This window comes from Clarias gariepinus, chromosome 2 (genome assembly GCF_024256425.1).
Source record: "Clarias gariepinus isolate MV-2021 ecotype Netherlands chromosome 2, CGAR_prim_01v2, whole genome shotgun sequence".
Lineage (NCBI taxonomy): Eukaryota > Metazoa > Chordata > Actinopteri > Siluriformes > Clariidae > Clarias > Clarias gariepinus.
The window spans coordinates 15,169,152-15,188,478 of record NC_071101.1 but is presented as its reverse complement, the minus strand read 5'-3'; the positions used below and the strand labels follow the sequence as shown (position 1 = coordinate 15,188,478).

The following is a 19,327-nucleotide window of genomic DNA, read 5'->3' as shown; positions in this document are numbered from 1 at the left end:
AGATTTCCTCGTCCAAGAAACCCTTGTGGAATTTCGAAGTTAGTATTCCCCTCGAATAAGTCTGTCTCCGCAGCTTGCTTGACAATTACGTGTAGGTTTCATAAAATGTATGCGAACAGATTGGAAAGGTTGGAAACACACTGCAGTGTAGGTGTGAAAGCAGTTGACCGATTCCAATAGGCCACAGGCGACGTGACATCTGTGCGTCTGATTCAGCTAATCATGCTGTCTAGCAGAATTTGAATATTAGAGTCAGGTGTGTTGGATTTGCATTGTAAATCATTTTTGCCAGAAGATGATGCATGCTTTAGTGCTCAGGATTATTTGAGGAAAAGAAAAAAAATAATGAATATAAAGTGTCCTTATGACCTACGTACAGAGAACAAGAAAAGTTAGTTCTGTTATTAGCAAGTTCGAAAATAACCTTTAGCATCTGATCTGTTAGCTTTACTTTGATATAGCGCGAACAAACAGTCAAACACAGTATTGGTGCTGATTTTTACATATAATATAGAAAATATGTGTGCCATATTAAGCTATATTAAGTAGCTACTTATAAAGTTTGTGCAACAGGGAACAACAAAAATTATATTAGCTTGTAGATGCATATGGCCTACGCTTGAAATTTAAATATGAAATTGTTGCCTAAATTAAAGCATTCTATGCAAAATTAAGGATTTCCTCCCAAAAAATCTCTAATGTCCATAACCATGACAAATTCATGTTGCATTATATAATTATACAAATTTAACATTATATAATAGTACATTATTTCAGGTTTATTTCTTTTTATGTGGAATCAAAAATTTCATATTGGATGATTTTAAGATTATTGAAAGATTTAAAAATAAAACAAAAGTCACTTTTTCACAAAGGTGAGACTTTTAAGCACCAATACCATGTTTTGGTCAGTACCATATATTCAGCAGCATTTTTTTTTTTACCAAGTAATGACTTATAATTATAACTAATAACTAATAATTATATTGTTTTTATACGTCACCAGCATTTTAAATCAACTAGGAACGGTATTTTGCCAAGACCTGGCAACAGCCTAAATTGTCCTCTGATTATCTGCTCCTCGAAGAATGAAACAGAAGTGATGCTAATCACCCAAGAAAGAGTGTCAGAAAAAAAAAAAACAGAGCTAATGTCAATGTCTTAACCAATCATCATGCTGACGGTGTGGTCTTTGGAGCTCCAGGGAAGGGGGGTGGGGGGGTGGCTGTTAAAGGGGTTAAACAATTGTTATCATTCTGGGCAATGTAAAAATAGTGTGTCAAAGACAGTGAGAACAGATTGAATTTTCTGCCTCGTGTAAGCTGCTCGATTGATGCGTTGCTGTGATGTGTGATAGATGGTGTGTATGGGAGCATGGCATTGCTTCTGTGCTCCGACTCTTAAATTAATTACAAGACCAACTGAGAGCTGATGTGCACCCTTGTGCTGACTGCTGATGCACAGGTTTTATATTTATATGCATAAAAATTCACGGTGAAATAAAAGAATGGCAAAATTGCAATTCTTAAAAGGTAATGGTGAAAGCTAGAGACTTAAATGCTGTTTATTCTCTAACGAGTGTGTTTGTTCATACATGAATTTTCACGCCATTATACAGGATGATTACTTTTGTTGAAAGTATTTTCTTTGAAATTAGGAACCAAGTAAGACCAGAAGATAATATTTAAAGTTAAATGTGCTCATTTCTTGAGCTTCTATAACATTGTTTTTATAGACGCTTCATTCTAACTGCAGTGCATCTCTCTTAGAACCTTGAAGAAAAGAAATGACATACACAAAGACAAACACAATCTGGTATGACCACAGCTTCTTAGAAAATGTAAAAATAAGCCTGAAAGCTGCAAGGTTTTCTTACAAATAGTGTCTACAGTTATCAGTCATGTTTTACATACAAGGTGAAATACACGCTCTATGAAAGACAATTCTATTTAACAACATCATTAGTATCAAATAAGGGATTTGCCTCTCAATGCACTTTTTTTTTTAACATTCCATTTTGTGACCTCAAAACATCAAAGGTCATCACAATGTCCATCTTGTTAGATGTTTCGTCCTGGCTGGTTGCCAGTTTAATCTGCCTAACGTTCCCTGTGAACACTTCTCCTTCCCAAATATGACTCTTATTGATCGTCAGATCCACAGTCCGTTCTCCCAGCACCATGACTTTATGAACCCCTGGGACAAGGACACGGAACTTTACACAACACAGTGGCTCAAGCAAGCCTGACCGTGGCTCATACAACACACTGCCCTTCCTCCAAGCTGTGTAGGTATATGGAAACGGCAACCCTGGGCTCTCTGAGTCGTTCTGAAGGATGAAATCACACAGCAGGTTAAATTCCTGGGTGGACGGAGTTTTTCCAATAAGACTCAGTTTGTAAACTCCTGGCTCAGGTAGAGTTAAACTGAGAGTGACCTTACTACCATTGTAGGTGAAGAAAACATGCCGAGAAAGGGGGTGTCTAGACTGTTCTTTGCTATGTTTTAAAACGGCATGAAGTTCCAGGTCATGCTGGTTCTGGAAGGTGATGTTAAACATTCCCTGCTGTGTACTCACTATTGCCCCTGTGTGACTGAACTTTGACAAGCCAGCACTGTCAGTCCTGGTTCCAGGCCCACAAAACGTGCTGAGATCTGGAGGGAAAAGCTGATTCAAATTGACTGGGTTGGCAGTGCAATGAAGTAGAAAGTTTCCTACATTCTGGAAGCTCTGACTATCGTTCTCATAGTCATTAACAAACACAGACAGTCTGTAATAACCAATGTATGGACAAAGAATGATACAGGTCAGTTTGTCTGTTTCAATTTGGGTGGCCAGACATCGCTTAGCCAAAGTGGCATCCAGATCCTTATGACTTATTTCACAGAGCATCGTGAGTGGTCTGTTAGTATGAAGCACAAGTTCAGATGACCCTGATTTCAGCAAAATATCCTTATGTCCATATAAACATGGTTTTAATCCCAGATCTTTAGCATTTTGTTGGATCCCCCAGTACCAGTAAGGGTTTTCTGGGAAATTCTCGGTAGTCTTAGGTTTATCGCACTCCAGTAAAAAGGAACACACCCAATTGAAGTTTGCTGGAGTTGGTATTATTTTTGCAAACAGCATGATTTCAAATGTTCCTGACATTGGAGGAATTAGAACAAGCTTCATGATGTTCTGGAAAACAGTGAGGAAACCCATAGATTTGCTAAGCTCCTTCTGTTCACCATTTTGGTGCTGGTAAATCGTATACATGAAGTCCACAGTCTGAGAGAGTCTGATTGATATGGAAGCCTCACCATTTTCTGGAAATGAGCATATGATTATAATTATAACTTAATAATTCTCAATATTTACTTTGGAGAATAGTTAGAGTAATGTTTAAGCATCTACTCATTCTCCTAATATAGTCAGTCAGTTATATCCACAATATAGTCTGGATTGTCAATTGCCCCCAGTGGTATGATTGCATTCTCTACTAGCATAAACATTTGCTATATATGATTCATTTTATTTCCTGCAGACAGAGAGAAAGACAAAAATGATTACTTATTTTTATTAGCTCCATCCAATTATTAAAGCCATGGACTTTTACTTCAAGATCACCATCAAAGAACATTAGTCAATACTAGGACACTTTTGATTCACATTAGAAAACTACCATGTTTTTTTATGGCTAGTAATGACATCCTAGGTTAAAAGGTTACCCATTAGAGATTGCAGACATGCAGTTAAAGTCAGCGTCCAGCGGTCTGATGGTCAATTCATGTCAGTGAGCTGTGTTTTTATGGTTATTTAAATCACATCTCTGTTGAATTCTCAATTCTGATTAGTGATAAAGTGTTGATTAACATCAGCGCAGACAGTATTTCAGGCTGCAAGACATGAATGCAAAGGTTTTTTGTATGTTGTCATTCCCATAATAACATGAATGAATTTTTTTTTTTAAATAATTAAATAAGGAGACCTTCATCTTTTGAAGATGTCTCCAGTATTGGTTCTTTCGACTAGTCAAAAATAAGGCTGTAATTTAAGATTGTATTACTGGAAAATCCTCTTTTCACAATGGATAAATTTTTGTCTTATTAAATAAATAAAAAAAGACGTAAAGAACTTCTGTGAATGGTGTGACATTTGATGTAATGCAAACTGTTCTGATGGCTTTTCACACTATTAAATATAATTATAAGCAAATACAAATAAATAGAAAATTGTTAGGAATGACAAACTTCTGTAGTATAAAGCACAACAGAAAACATCAAGATGTGAAAAATAATAAATTTTAGGATGGCAATAATAAGCTTACTTCATACCCAGCTGCACCACACCACACGTTCTTTCCTTATAACAGCAAAACCCATTGTGGTCCAGTCTATACTCATTACAGATCTAATGGCATTAAGTAATATTTGTACCTTAAATTGTCTACAAGTAAACATTAAGAAAACAATGAAATACTGATATATATATATATATATATATATATATATATATATATATATATATATATATATATATATATATATATAGATATATATAGATATATATACTGATATTACACTCATTGTCATTTAGGATTGGTATATTTACCTACGGTAGTATAACGAATACAATAAATATAATCTATATCAATAATTAAATAAATGTCTTATTTGAAACCATTTACCCTACTGAATTATATTAGTTATTACTGAATTATAGACAGCAATGTTATTCCAAGATCATCTTGAACATGTTGCCGGAAAGTTTCAATATTATATATATATATATAGCACCAGTTTTTTGGTAATGTAGCACAATGTCTTTTGGCACACTGACTTATGAAGGTCGGTGCCCCCTGTGACTGTGCATGCAGCCTTGTGCTACCATATTTTGGTGTGTTACAAAACTAGTCTCAAAACTTTTTGATACCCCCTTGTAAAACTCAGCTGTAAAGACAGAATTAAAATCAGTGTAAGATGTAAGAATCAGAAGAGAGAGTAAGGACCAACCTGTAACAAGTAAGTATTGTTTGGGGTGAATGAGTGTTAACCCAAACTTGTAAAACTCTGAGGCTTTGAACACACTCTTTTCAAATTCCTCCAGCTTAATTGGCTTGTCCAGCAGCTGCCACTCCTCCTCTTTAGGCAAGTGTGAGCTGACAAATTCCTCTGGATCAGTCAGGAAGTAGAATTCATTATATCTATTAGAAGTGGGGAAGAATCATGATTTTTTTTAATGCCACTAATAATAATCTCCACACAAAGCCTTGACTTCAGTCCCACTAAACATCTTTGGGGTGAACTGGAACAGATATTGTGCCTCAGGCCCAGGTGTCTGACCTCACTAATATTGTTGTGGCTGAATGGATTACAAGAGCTTTACTCCTAATTTAGTGGAAAGCTTTGCCAGAAGAATGGACAGAGTTCTAACAGCAAAGAGGAACTAAATCTGTAACAAACACATATGACTGTTACTTTGCGATGTCAACAAACCTTTGGCCATATAACCTATTTATATGCCTTACATTCATGCTCATATTCAGGCTTACAACTAAGAGTTTTCACAGATGTGCAAGTACACAAATATCTTAAATTGTCTCAGTATGCAGTAGGATTAAGGTTTCCCTTCACAATTGGTTGAACATTAAACTTTCTTGCTTGACAACTTTGCTCAATCCCACTAATGCTCCTTTTGGTGAATAGGAACAGATTCTCCCATCCTTGTTTCAAAATGTAATGGGAACCTTTCCTAAAAGAGTGAAGGGCACTAATCCTCTATTAATGCCAGAGGTGTTGGAATTGGATGTTTACTAATCATGTATTATATACAGTAGCTATGATAGTCAGATGCCCACAAACTTTTGGTCATACAGTGTACAGTATATATATGACTAGGTATACAGTACCTCTACGTTATTTGTATTCGGTACCTCTGTGTATAGGATTTGTTATCCATATCCACTACTCCAGCTCCCCAGCAGGCATCCAAAAGATACCAGTGATCCTCCAAACGGACCGCATTCCACCGATGGTTTGACTCAGTGTTCTGGTAGCTTTGACCCAGTTTGTATCCTGCACCTTTGCCATGTCCACTCACCTCTCTGCATTCAATGCCAACCTCCCTGCATAAAGACCACAACTCAAAGTGCTATTCAAAACATGCGTCTGATCATCTGTCATCATCTGCACCTGTTTATCACTGGTTTATGCCTTACGTTAAATTATTTTTATGCTTCGAATATCCATAAGTCACTGTGTGGCTGAACAAACAAATAGCATTTCTCTGAAAATGCTCAGGTAAAGGGACTGAAAAGTAAAAAACTTGCCAAAAATGAGGTCCAAAAAAGTACAAGAAGGTCTGGTTCTTTGGAAGTAAAATATGAAGAAATTAGTGGGGTCTAATGATTTTGCCCAGCACTGTATATATTGTAGCGTTTTTACGCCTGAAGAAATGCTGGAGAGACGAGCGAGCTTATTTGCTGCCCAATGCAATGGCTGGGAGTACTTTATTAGGCACACAGCCGGTATAGCATGAACAGCACCTTCACTCAGGAGCCTACGTCCAATTCAGCGTCAGCCTGAACTGGAGCACATTTCACACGTCACACACCTCAACACACACACAACAGGGCCGAAGTCACTAACCCAAACACCTTTCCCCATCATGGTGAACACACCGACATTCCCGCAAAGCATGCTGGTCGTCAGCCGCCGCCCCGCCCACGCCACACTGCTCCCACCCGAGCTGTGACCGTCCCTGGTCACCATGAAGAACTCCGTTTTGGAGGCGGTCGGCGCTGGCGGTGGGAACGCCGGCGTCCTTTGGCAGGTGAGGGATGAACGCAAACGTAGTCCTGAGGCGGTCCGGCCTCCACAGAGTTCAATGTTTCCCCGGCGTGCGGCTGGCAAGGCGCAAGACGGTCCCGGTGAAGCAAAACCCGTGCCCGCCCCGCCAACCGCACCCGGTAGATGACATCGGAGAGCCGAGCTATTACCGTACAGGGGCCCACCCAGTGAGACACACGCCCGGCCGAGAGCCCCCTCCTTCTCCTTCCGGAGGAACACACCCACACCTGCTCGCCAGCAGCAAAATCTCGCCCCTGGCTGTGAGTGTCCACGCCCATTCGCTCCATAGGTGCCCCCACCCGAAAGTCTTGCAGCGGAGCCCGCGAGCGCTGGGTGGGGCCCTTCTGCCTGGCGATGAGCGGTTCACAGTTCTGTGAGACCGGCGGAGCGACTGCGGGTGACGCAGTAACGCGGCTGCACGCTGGCTCGGACGGCTGATCACCACCGGAGAGCCTGGAGGACTGCACGGGGGGAACGTCCTGCGTCGAGGGTTCTACGTCGCGACGGCGCACCACTTGCTCGCAGTACCGGCCACGCGCTTTGCTGCCCGGCCGGCGAGGTAAAGCGCCGGTGTTAGCGCGCAGATTTTCCCCTCGGTCTGCTACCGGAAGTTCCACCCCCCGGGTGTGTGCTGCTAATCTGTCCGGCTGTGGTTTGGGTCCGAGCAACCTGGCTACCCCGAAGTTACCACGCAGAGTTCCGCTGGACAAGTTCAGCACCGCACCCCATCTATCCAAAATATCCAACCCAAAAATGCAGTCCTCCTCGACATTCCCCACAACGAACCCGTGGGAATAAGTCCGTCCACCCGCCTGGACTCGCACTGTGCGACACGCCCTTACCTTCACGCAGCCCCCAGCAACGGTGCGGATGCTGAAGGCAGGATCAGGCCGTCGGCGAACACGCCCGCCTTGCCCCAGTATTCCAGAGCGCAGCAGCGAAACAGTGGAGCCGGTGTCCACGAGCGCCCGCAGTAAGACGCCATCCAGCACACAGTCAATGTAAAGCCCCGCGCGGCTTCCCAAGTGTCCTCCCGGCGCTGGTTTAGCGGCTGCTGGTGTACGCTGTCCCGTGCCTCGGCCTCGCCGTGAAACGTCGGAGCGCTGCTCGTTGCCTAGCCGCGACTGGTAGCCCTGTCCCCGGCTAGGTTCACGAACCGAGCGCCACTGAGCTGCGGGCGATCGCTCGGCTCTTCCGCCGTGATGTACCGCCGATATGGGCTCAGCACGCTCGGCCTCGCGCAGCGGCAGGACGCTTTGCCGGCTAACAGCGCACGGAGCTGTAGCTTGCTCCGGCGCTTGCGCCGCGCCAGCCTCCGCCCCGAGATCCAGCGCCGGGATTTTATTCTTCCCGCTTCGCGTTGGCTGACGTGGTGTGCTCGCGCTAGCTCCGTCAGGAAAGCGCTTCTTCCGTGCGAGTAGTCGCTCCGCTACTCGGCGGCCCGCTTGGATTTTCTGAAGGTCCTCCGTTGTGCGCTCAAACCCGTGACTTTCCATCCCACTTCTGACACCAATGTAGCGTTTTTACGCCTGAAGAAATGCTGGAGAGACGAGCGAGCTTATTTGCTGCCCAATGCAATGGCTGGGAGTACTTTAATGGGTTTCCAACACAACGGCACATGCACAATCACAGTCACAAACATAAGACACACGTTCTAGCCCTCACACACACAACCTGGCCGAAGTCACTAACCCAAACACCTTTCCCCATCATGGTGAACACACCGAAATTCCCGCAAAGCATGCTGGTCGTCAGCCGCCGCCCCGCCCATGCCACAATATTATAAAATCATCAAATTCACTAAGCATTTAATTTATTACCATAAAGTTAAACAACAACAACCAAAACAATAACAAAAAAAAAATAATAATAATTAGAACAAAAGAGAGATGTTTACTTGCATACATGTATAGTTTTTATTTGTTTGCAAAGGAAAACATTATTAGCCATATTAAAATGCATTCAAATTTAAAATTGTCTCCATACTTATTTTATTAACTATCCATCATCACGTCTTTACATGCACTTGCAGTAAGTTATTGTCTGTTTATGCACTTACTGATTATACACAGTAAAATTTAACACTTTCAAAGTTTATTTAAGTCCAACTTGATTAATATAAACATTGTCGGGTGTTAATTCAACAGTATAAGTGTTAATTGAACACTTGGGAATTTGCTATGTATGATTAATTAGTGTACATAGTAAAAATAGATAATAGACATTTTATGCCTTTATGTTGTGGAATAAACAATGTTAGAAATCTAACAAATATTACATCAATATGTTAAATGCATAATGATTATATAATTACATCATATTGATTGCTGCTAATAATTTAAGGTGAACGGGATCTCTTACCTGCACAGTTGTAAGCAGACGCTTGAGTATCCAGCACAAACCCCACGTCCTGTTTTAATAACCTCCTCAGGAGAATACACCTTCTCAGTCAGACCCAGATACCCGCTCACATCATAGTCTGCACAAAAACAACTTTTTTCAATAGAAGCATATGTTTTAAGATCTGCCTGTCAAATATGTTTTTGTTAATTGGGTACAGATTAAACAGTGCATATGCTACTGTGCAAAAGTTTGTGAATTTTTGCATCAGAACAGCAATCAAGAAAACACCACACATTGCTTTATGGCTTTTAGGAAACACATTAGTAAAGCATATACTGTACATAACATAAGAATAAATCACATTTATGTGCTTATCATAACTGACAGTAGAAAATCTGACCCGACTCTAAAGATACACACAGAAACATTCACACCTTCACTTTAGCCAGGTTTTAAAAATAAGTGGTAAACTGATACAAATAATTTTTAAAGAGCAAACATATCTAATATCTTACAGATAACGCACACTATTAGCGCGCTAAGAAGACTCTTAACATATATCTTATGTAAAATGATTACTTTGTGTGTATAAACTGATTATGGAGTGTGTTCTCTGAGTCTCCTTAAGTCACTGACTTTTATGTCCGACATTACAAGGCGCTGTCTACAGTAAAGGTACTGAATTAGCTGACATCGATTGCTCAGGAACCGATTTTTCACTCCTTTTGCTTGACAGCTTTAAGAAAGACAGCACTTTATATACAAATTAATTGCACAAAATTCTTCCAATAACGTAGTTGGGGTTGTATAGCACACTTATGGAATGAATAAGATGAGATGACAGAGTAGATGTTTTAGGCATTACAATCACTCAGAATGGAATGTTGGGTTTAATTTTCTAATTTAACTAAATCAAATTTAAACGTGTAAAATAAAATAAAAACGTGTCAAAAGAGAAGTCCATCCAGTGATGATTGATGGCTAGTGATCAATGAAACATATTTATAAAAAAAAAGCAGCAAGCAGCTGGACATCCCGACATAGAGCGTAAGTACGACGCGTTGGCCTGGCAAGCGCAGGCCTGAGCAGGTCAAATAAAGCCCATTTATCAGATGCACCTTGCACACTCTACTGTAAATTAGTGTTATATTACAGTGCTATTTGTTTATATGATTTAGATTATATGATTGTTTTTATAGTACCGATTTACACAAGGATTTGTAAATGCATTGTGTACCTTCCACATAGGTAGGTTAAAAAAGTTTGTTTATGTTGAAGTTTTCTTTTTTTCTTTAGCATTTTGGTAGGGTGTCTGTGTACATAAATTCCAGAGAGATACAAGTTAGCTAGTTTGTTTATTTGAGAGTGATAGTGAGTAAGACAGACCGATATTATGACAGATCCAGGTCCAGATTGCACGGAGCCTTTCTAAATCTGTAGACGTTCCTGTGGTGATGGCTTTGGCAATAGTCTGTGCTGAGAAGATCCTCTTACTCTTCAGCTGCACAACATACATGATCACATAGCTGATTTAATAAGTAGCACCTTTAATTACTTTGCAAGCACATAAACATATTAAATCCGTTACACTTTAAATAGCTTTGTATCAGATGGCACATATTTCTCACCTTTTGGCCAGCACTGATTGCATGTGCATCCACACTCTTGAAATCACTGGAGATCAGCTCTCTCTTCAGTTTCCTTCTGGACTCATTATGGCTCAAGATACTCTGATCATTCCTCCTGTAATACTGAGTAGCACTACTCTGCACCCTTTCTCTTGTCTGATCTTCCTCTTTCACCGGAGTCTTCTTCACAGCTCCAGAAGTGTAAGCTCTGCTGTTGACTGGTACCTGCTTTTTGGAAAATGCCCCATCAATGGCAGCATCCTTTTCAAACCCAGAACTCTTAGGGGAAATGCTAGCCTTTGGTTTTGCATGGTGGCTCCCCATTTTATTGTTTGAGTTTTAAGGAGATACTGACGAGTTATAGTAGGAGCCACCTTAAATAGCCATGACCGTGTGAATGGCGTGCGGCTGCCCTTTGGACGGCATAATCCACCCTTTCTCTCCTGCCAGAAAGGCATGTCAAGATTTCAAAGTAAACACGCCCATTCAAGCCCTATTTATTCATTTACCTACGGTAACAAACCAGCAATTTAGCTGCGCTGAGTTGCAATCACGTGATTTTAACAACCCACCCCACCCAGACCGAATTGACGCTATCAAACTGGGCCTGGTTTCCCGAAAGCTTCTTATCTCTAATTATTTCTTAAGATGGACATCAACCTCTGTCTTAATGTTTATGGCGCGATTCCCGAAACGTTCATATTCTAAGTATATCTTAGGTAAGTCACACGTTTGTAAGGTTGGTCTGGACCAAACATAACTCACTCTTAGAATTGTTTCAGCTCAAGATGCTAGTCACCGGCACTGTACAGCAGTCTTTATAATTCAGCGGTGTATGGCAGCACATTATGGCACGTTATCAAAGTTGTATTAATAATAGAATATACTGTAGGCCTGTTTAAGAATTTAATTTAATTTTACATCAGAACTAATAGAGTGACTTTTAATTAGCCTATTTTAAAATGTGACTAATGCATCACTTTTAATATTGAACAGGTGGCAAACAATTTGGCTCTAAGTGGCTAAGATCGTATAAATAGGTAATCATGGTGGCGTCCAGAAAGCTACAGATATGGCAGCGATACAGCGTGTTGTTGTGCTTAACCGAAGACGGTGCCATCCGCGGAGCCATGTGGTTCATGTAAACTTTTTCTTTAGGCAAAACTTCAGCCCTTTTCATATTTTGCCTGGGGTGGCTAATTTAAAAAAGTTTCGCCTTCCAAGGCAACAGATTATGGATTTTCTTGACCTGCTCAGACCTGCGCTTGCCAGGTCAACGCGTTGTTCTTACGCTCTACGTCCCGATGTCCAGCTGATTGCTGCTTTTTGTTTAAAATATGTTTCATTGATCATCTATGACTGGATGGACTTTTCTTTTGACACATTTTGTTTTATGATGAAATTTGATTTAGTTAAATAAGAAAATAAACTTAGTTTCAAACCCCACATCCATTTATTTTTCTCAGTGATTGTAATGCTTAAAACATCTACTCTGTCATCTAATCGTATTCATTCCATCAGTGCGCTATACAACCCCAACCACTGACATGCTTCTCCTAAAGTTGTATAGGCCTATACATTGGAATATCTCTGTCAAAAGTTAACTAAAGAAAAAATATAGAAGAACACAGCTGTTTGTCAATCAACTATGATTGCATACCTAGTTCGTTTCAGCGCCACTACAGGTTACATGAAAATATTAGTGACAGTTTGGTGATTAAATTTATATACTTCCCTATTATGGCATACTTTTGATAAGTTAACCCATGTCGAAATAAACGTTATTGGAAGAATTTTGTGTAATATTTAATTTGTGTAGAAAGTGCTGTCTTTCTTAATGCTGTCATGCAAAAGGAGTGAAAAATCGATTCCTGAGCAATTGATGTCAGCTAATTCAGTACGTTTACTGTAGACAGCGCCTTGTAGAGTCAGCGACTTAAGAAGACTCCTAAGGGACAGTTCGAGAAACACACTAAAAAAAGTAAACAACTTACGTAAGATATATCTTAATAGTCTTCTTAGAGCGCTAAGAGTGTGCGTTATCGGGAAACCTGGCCCTGTTTACCAAGTCTGGAGGTAACATTACTTGCTTACTGTCAGTGTCACAAACTCAATGTCACTCCTCTTTTTATGAAAAAGGTGGTAAAGCTTTGAAAATACTATTAATGTCGCTATTACAAAAGCTGCACTACTTGAAAAACTTACAAGAGGAGTGTTTGTGCTTTCTGAAAATGCAAATTATTATTGTCTGAATTTGGATAAATTCAGAATTTATTTATTTTTTGTGTAAGAGTTAATCTGCAGGTTATTTCTGTGACTGAAATATAATGTGATGCAGTCCATGAGGGACACAAGCTGAGGATAGATGTACAGAAGCTAGCGAGCTAAACGCTCGTAACCCTGTGTATATTTTCTCCGCTTTGGCTGTGACTTTGCACGGTAGCGCGAGCGCTTAATAACGAAAAGCTGGAGGAGGTGTGGGGGGCTTTAATACTCGGTAAGTTATACTTTGGCTTCAGAGATGAACTAATGCTCATATACGAGTGTTATATCGCTCTTGGTTAAAACTAGATATTCTGTTAAGTTTATTTATCTTTGTGTTTACTAAATTCTTCTGTTCTCTTTAAGCAGAGCTTCGCTGTGGAGGATTGGGGGGTCAGATGGATGACGGTTGGCCTTTTGGAGCTGCTGGAGGAGCCTGAACAAGCTGTTGAGGGAGCTGTAGTAGGAATGATGTCACAGTGCAACAGCTCTAAAATATTTGGCCAGGACTATATTCTAAACATAGAATTGCACAATGTCTGCCACTTTGGGGTAAACAAAGACTTAAACTGTTCCATCTTTAATTGTTTTAAAAATCTGAATATTTTAATATAAAAGAACCAGATAGAGACTGATAAGCAGCTGGTGTAATCCAGGTATTTTAATGACCTTTAAGCAAAATACAACATGTATTTACCTGTTTTATACAAATTAAGGGTATAACTTTGACTAGTTTTGGAAGAATATTTTAAGTCATGTTTGCATGTTTTAATTGTTGGAATTGTTTGGGGTATTTAAAAAACATTCACCTGAAATACTTTAATGGGCAAAAAATAGGAGACAACTATGTTTTAAATATTATTTATTGTTTTTATTATTATTATTATTATTATTATTATTATTAGCTAAATTCTTTGACTATTTACAACAAAGTTGTTCATCATAGAAACAAACGAAAACAGCAGTTAAACACTTGATCATATGTATTTGAGCTAGTTTGTCCTTATGTGACCCATAATTATTTTTTCTCAGTATAAATAAATGTTTGGGGTTTTATGAAATCCATCAAAAGAGCAAAGACAAACTTGGAAGTTGGAGTGGAAGGTGAGAAACCTCAATGAAGAATACTGACTATGACATAGTGCTAATTGCTCTGTGTTTTTTTTAGCAGAGGGAGGGGTTCTTCCACATTTCTCGCAAATGTGTTTGTGGTAAAGCCTACTGAGAAATGCAGGAGCACGCACAGACACACCTCTCCACCCACAAATGCTTACCTGTGGGACTTTAACCATTGTCTTGTAAATCGTTGATTAAACCTATAAACACAGCTGTTCATAAGCAGTCCTAAACACAAGTGCATGGTCTATGTTTGTCCTTAATTAAAAGACATCAATACGTTAAAAATTTACAGAATGATAACATTGTTTGTTTTGCTGAATAAGGTAATAATCGATATTTAAAGAGTATGTGCACTGGTGGTGTATTAAAGATTGTTTATTTTTCACTGTGCCCCTGACTGTTTTTCACTATCATTCTCAGTACATTCTCAGTACATTCTCAGTACATTATGAAGTCCGGTGATTAATGAACTGCAGAAGTCTTCTGTAACTTTTGTCTACCAAAATACCTCTATGGCACGAATAAGCTCTTGTTTTGTGATTGTTTTGTTTTGTGAAGTCTTTCATGGAGTACTACACAAGCTCCATAGGGTTCGAATCCAAGAAAGCCAAATTGCTCAAGAATTTAAAAGACAAGGTGCACGAGTGTGTCATACAAAGATTTCCACAGGACCACAGGTTCCGAGTCAAAAGTAAAATTAACGAATCCCTCGTAAACTTGACCCTGAAAAAATATATATGGCTTTAGCAATAATTGGTGATTGTTTTCATTTATTTTTTGTATATATTTTTTCAAATGTTCAAACTAAACTTGATTTTCAGCATGTATAATTTGCTGTGTCATCTGTTTACAGCGTTGGCTTAATTTGTAATTGAGACTAATGGGTTTAATTGAAATTTTTTTTTTTAGTAGTAGTAAGCCAGGCTTAAGCAACCTGAACAAATCACAATATATGGTAAGCTCTCTCATGCACACACACACACTCTCTCTCTCGCACACACACATACATGCACACACAAATAGCACCTGAAATGATGATTGATGATGATGATTGAGACCCATGTGTTTAATTTACATAACAAAAATTATTATTATTAATAGTAGTGGTAGTAGTAGTAATCCAAGACAATATAAGCTCTCTCTTTCAAACACACAGCACATAAAATTACATAAAACCAAATGAAACTAGGGCAAAACTATAAGCAGTAAAAATACAATAGTATTACTGTACAGGCGTCAAGCCTCTGTAACTGTTTTAGTATTGTTTTTAAGTTTTAATTTTTATGGGGATTTAATCGGACTCTGCTGCCGCATCTATTCACAGTTGTGATAAGTGATTAATGCCCCATCAGATCTTTGATGGAGGAGCATTATGCATGATTAAATGACAAAAGAAATACTGATCCGTATGGACAGATATTTGTTCCAGATATTATGCGCCATTAATCGATTTGTTATGCCAATTTTTGACTATCAGTGAAAAAAAAACCATCAGCGAAAACATCATCAAAAATATAATGAAAACGCACCGAAGCATTTTGAGCTTTACTTTGCAGCAAAATATTATCTATCAGTGTATTAAATGAAACTAGATAAAATACGCCGTAATGTAAAACACATAGCCTGCATTTGTATTCCGTACAGTACCTACAACGATCGGTATAGATAAATTACAGATGTTACCATGTCTTTAAGAATTATTAAGGATGTCTTGAAAAAATATTTAAATAACTAGCTTTATTTATTCATTTATTAATTAATTTTATAGAGCATAAGCATCATGGGTTGTGTATTGAGTGATTTTAAAAATCTGTTTTATAAACCGTTTTTTTATATACTACGTCATTTATTTATGAAACTATGTTGACAATACAAGAACTGACTGTATATTGAACATACTGTGTAAAACTGCCTGGACACTGCAGTTAACTGAAGCAGTCAATGCTCCACCTGGCGGGATTATACAGCATTGCAACCATATTATTAAAAAGCGCATGGGGGCGTTTATGGTGCGGCAGATCGTTACTGTACTTGGATATTCTTTAGGGTCATTTGTTTTATTTTCCTTATACTGAGTGTTATTTTTCCAACACTTCTGCATTTATGTGTGTGATCTTGTTTTTGCTTCCAAGCTTTCACTGTTATACTTACATTAATGCTGTTGCTGCCCTCATTTGTACTGCAGTTTTGACTGGCATTACAGGGCAGATGACTGGGCACTGACACTTGCATAAGCCAAATGTTAGGATTAGCAGCCATCATGGTTACTTAAACTTTAAAAACCTGTAAGAAGGACACAAACCTTGTCTGAGAAATGATGTGCAGTATTTCTCTGTATGGCTGTAACGTGTTTAATGCAGGATTTTATTTGATTTTTGTCCCCCATATTAACCCAAGCTTGGTCACCAGTTCTATACTGACCTATCTCCCTTATAAAAAGTCAAGGCTTTGCGTAACATCCACTTTCACGCTTCTGATGGTTTTCAGTTTTCTCTTTCTGCACATTGTATTGTTGTATGGTGTATAGCGATATGATTCAGCACATAAAATGCTTTCAAAGGACTTCAACTTGTACAGGAATATACACAAGCTCACAGACACCCACAATTGATTACTGTTGCTATGATTGACAAAGCAGAAAGTAGAATGACACCTTACCAGCGGGGTGCTGCTAGTTTTACCTTCTTGGCTCCCAGCCAAACATGGCTATTTCATTGCCACGATTCAAACTTACATTCTCATGTTGTAGCGCGAATGCTTAAGTGTGAATTATTATTATTATTATTATTATTATTATTATTATTATTACTTTATTATATAAAATTTAAGGTGTGTGCTCCAGACACATGGGCATTTTAAAAACCTTTGCAAAAATTCTTAATTCCTTTTAAAATTCATTCTTTCAACATTTTTATTCATATTCATATGTCTACCCTCCATTTCTGGGAGGAGAATTCTTTTTTTTCTTTTTGCACCACCTATAGAGTGATTCAGATGAAATGCCTCAGGATTATTCATTACTAACTCTGCTGCTTTCCATTCCTCCGAAGCGTTGTGACGTCCAAATGAATTAAATCCAATGTTAATGGCCATGTGATTTATTTTCTTTATTGTTGATTAGCAATAAGCCAAGCCTTATCTTTTATTTATGTTTCCAGTCATGGTTATTTTCCCATTTTTCTTATGAAGGATACAATTATATAGGATGTCATGCAATTAATTATACGCATGGTTCTATTTTATAGCTGAATCTACATTAAATGTGTTTCGAAAAATGAATGCATGCCTGCCTTACTATTGTAATCAAGTATTTTACAAGGTTATATATATAACTCTAATGAATCCAGTAGATTTAGACCTGTAAGGCTGTACATTCATGCAGAAAATCATTTTTCTGACATTTCCTGCATTTTCTGGAAGTGCTTCGTTTTATAGGGCTGATAACAGAGTTCATATAGCCTTGATCCAACTTTTTTGCCAATTACACTTATATTACTTGCTCAGCACTGCGCCAGTACGGTTTTCCACATGAGAATGTGAGTAATTCTGTTTCAATTAGTGTTAAATAAGGTTTTTGCCAGAAGCCAGATGGGTAAAGGTTCTGAGCCAAAAACTGACCAAAATAGCATATATATATATGTCTATATTTATTCCATCTATAAAACATTTTTTTTTCTTTTTTGAGAAGCAGACTCATTTTCTAACAATCTTCAAAACACATTTGTGTGACTAATTTAATATGCTGAATTACTTCCTGTTTGAAAATCTCTGAAAATGCACAAGGCTGACAAAATAGGGCAATAAAAAAAGAGCCAGCACAGCATCAAAAATGCAGCCAAGAGCTAGAGGCAAAGCAATGGAAATGCCTGACTCATTTGTGGCACCTGTATAATACCATGTCTTGCTTTGCACAGGAGATTAAGCTCTTACCTGGCAGGCTATCTTTTCTTTGATGGTGTGCTTATGTGTCTCCTGGTCGTCTTTGTCATCAAGTTGATCATTTAGATCCCTGCTCATGGAGGCTGGCTTTATATATCCACTATGCCCTGGGCTGTAATGTGTAACTCTGGCAGATCTAGGGGATGACAGCCCTAAAAATACTACAAAGCAGATCAGGGCTTTCCATCAGATACTGTAGCATGAGGGGATAGTTACAACACTAGGCAACACCAAAGGGCCATCTGTGCTCTCCGTGAACTAAACACTGTGCAAACATTTTTGACATTGTCAGGATGTAGCTTTCCTTCTCCGTATTACAAGGAATTGATGTATGAATTAGAATCACAGCTTCATATGAACTAATACTATGCATGACCCAAAACAGGCATTTGGGTCCCATAATGATGTGACATAAAGCCATTCAAGGATGCATTGAATGAATTATGAAGATGTTTTTTTTTTTCTTTTAGACACCAAAGTGTGGTCACTTCCTTGGCCTGAGACAGATTTTGTTGTGACCTATTTCTTGGGACTTGAAAACAGACTCAAGGACACCGACTTCTAGCCACTTTATTGGGAAGACACACTTTGCCATATACAATGCCACAAATCTTGTTCTGTTCACCAGTCTGTGCCAAACTGCAACAAAAAAAAAAGTTAACCTGTTGACTGTAAGACCCTGGAACTACTGGGCAACAAAAACGCTGGTTTCTGTGTAATTTATTATTTTTTTTGTTGTTGTTGTTGTTCCTACTCTATTCCATTTTGCCCCTTTTTTGGTCCTTTTATCTTATAATTTTAAAATGAACAAGGGTTACATGGGAACAATTTATTTATTGTTTCAACATTCATCTTAAACTTTTGATTGACTGTCATTTGAGTCAAATACAGTCACAGTCATGTATTGTAACAAAGACATCTGCAGGCATGGGTAGCTCAGTAGTTGAGATGTTGTCTGCTCATCGGAAGGTCCCAGGTTCTAACCTTAACACCACCAAGTTGCCAGTGTTGGGTGCTTGACAAAGGCCTCTATCCCTCAGCTGCCCAGATGTATAATGAGATAAAAAAAAATGTTGATCTATATACAGTAAGAGCATCTACCATATGTCGTAAATGAAGATGCCTCAAATTATACAAATCGTAAAATTTTATTACCTTTGCACAAGATGCAGAGCATAAAATTTAGGCAAATATTCATGAATATT

General features: G+C 38.7%; 1 protein-coding gene across 1 annotated transcript; it reads right to left on the bottom strand.

The window, feature by feature from the left end:
* Window positions 1–1,550: 1,550 nt before the first annotated feature.
* On the bottom strand, window positions 1,551–11,190 carry LOC128513423 (kyphoscoliosis peptidase-like). The gene is made up of 6 exons (XM_053487180.1): window positions 10,803–11,190; window positions 10,561–10,675; window positions 9,193–9,310; window positions 5,916–6,107; window positions 4,996–5,186; window positions 1,551–3,309 (listed from the first exon to the last, which is right to left on the bottom strand). The coding sequence occupies exons 1-6, from the start codon at window positions 11,124–11,126 to the stop codon at window positions 1,988–1,990; spliced, it is 2,262 nt and encodes a 753-aa protein (XP_053343155.1). The 5' UTR covers window positions 11,127–11,190; the 3' UTR covers window positions 1,551–1,987.
* Window positions 11,191–19,327: the final 8,137 nt, after the last annotated feature.

What these genes read in the sequence shown, in the direction of transcription:
- LOC128513423 (XM_053487180.1), bottom strand. Translation starts at nt 11,126, where the DNA reads ATGGGGAGCCACCATGCAAAACCAAAGGCTAGCATTTCCCCTAAGAGT. An exon ending in GTCTGCTTACAACTGTGCAG is followed by an intron (nt 6,108 to 9,192) that starts GTAAGAGATCCC and finishes GTCTTTATGCAG; the next exon opens with GGAGGTTGGCATTGAATGCA. An exon ending in ACAATACTTACTTGTTACAG is followed by an intron (nt 3,310 to 4,995) that starts GTTGGTCCTTAC and finishes GCTCATTTCCAG; the next exon opens with AAAATGGTGAGGCTTCCATA.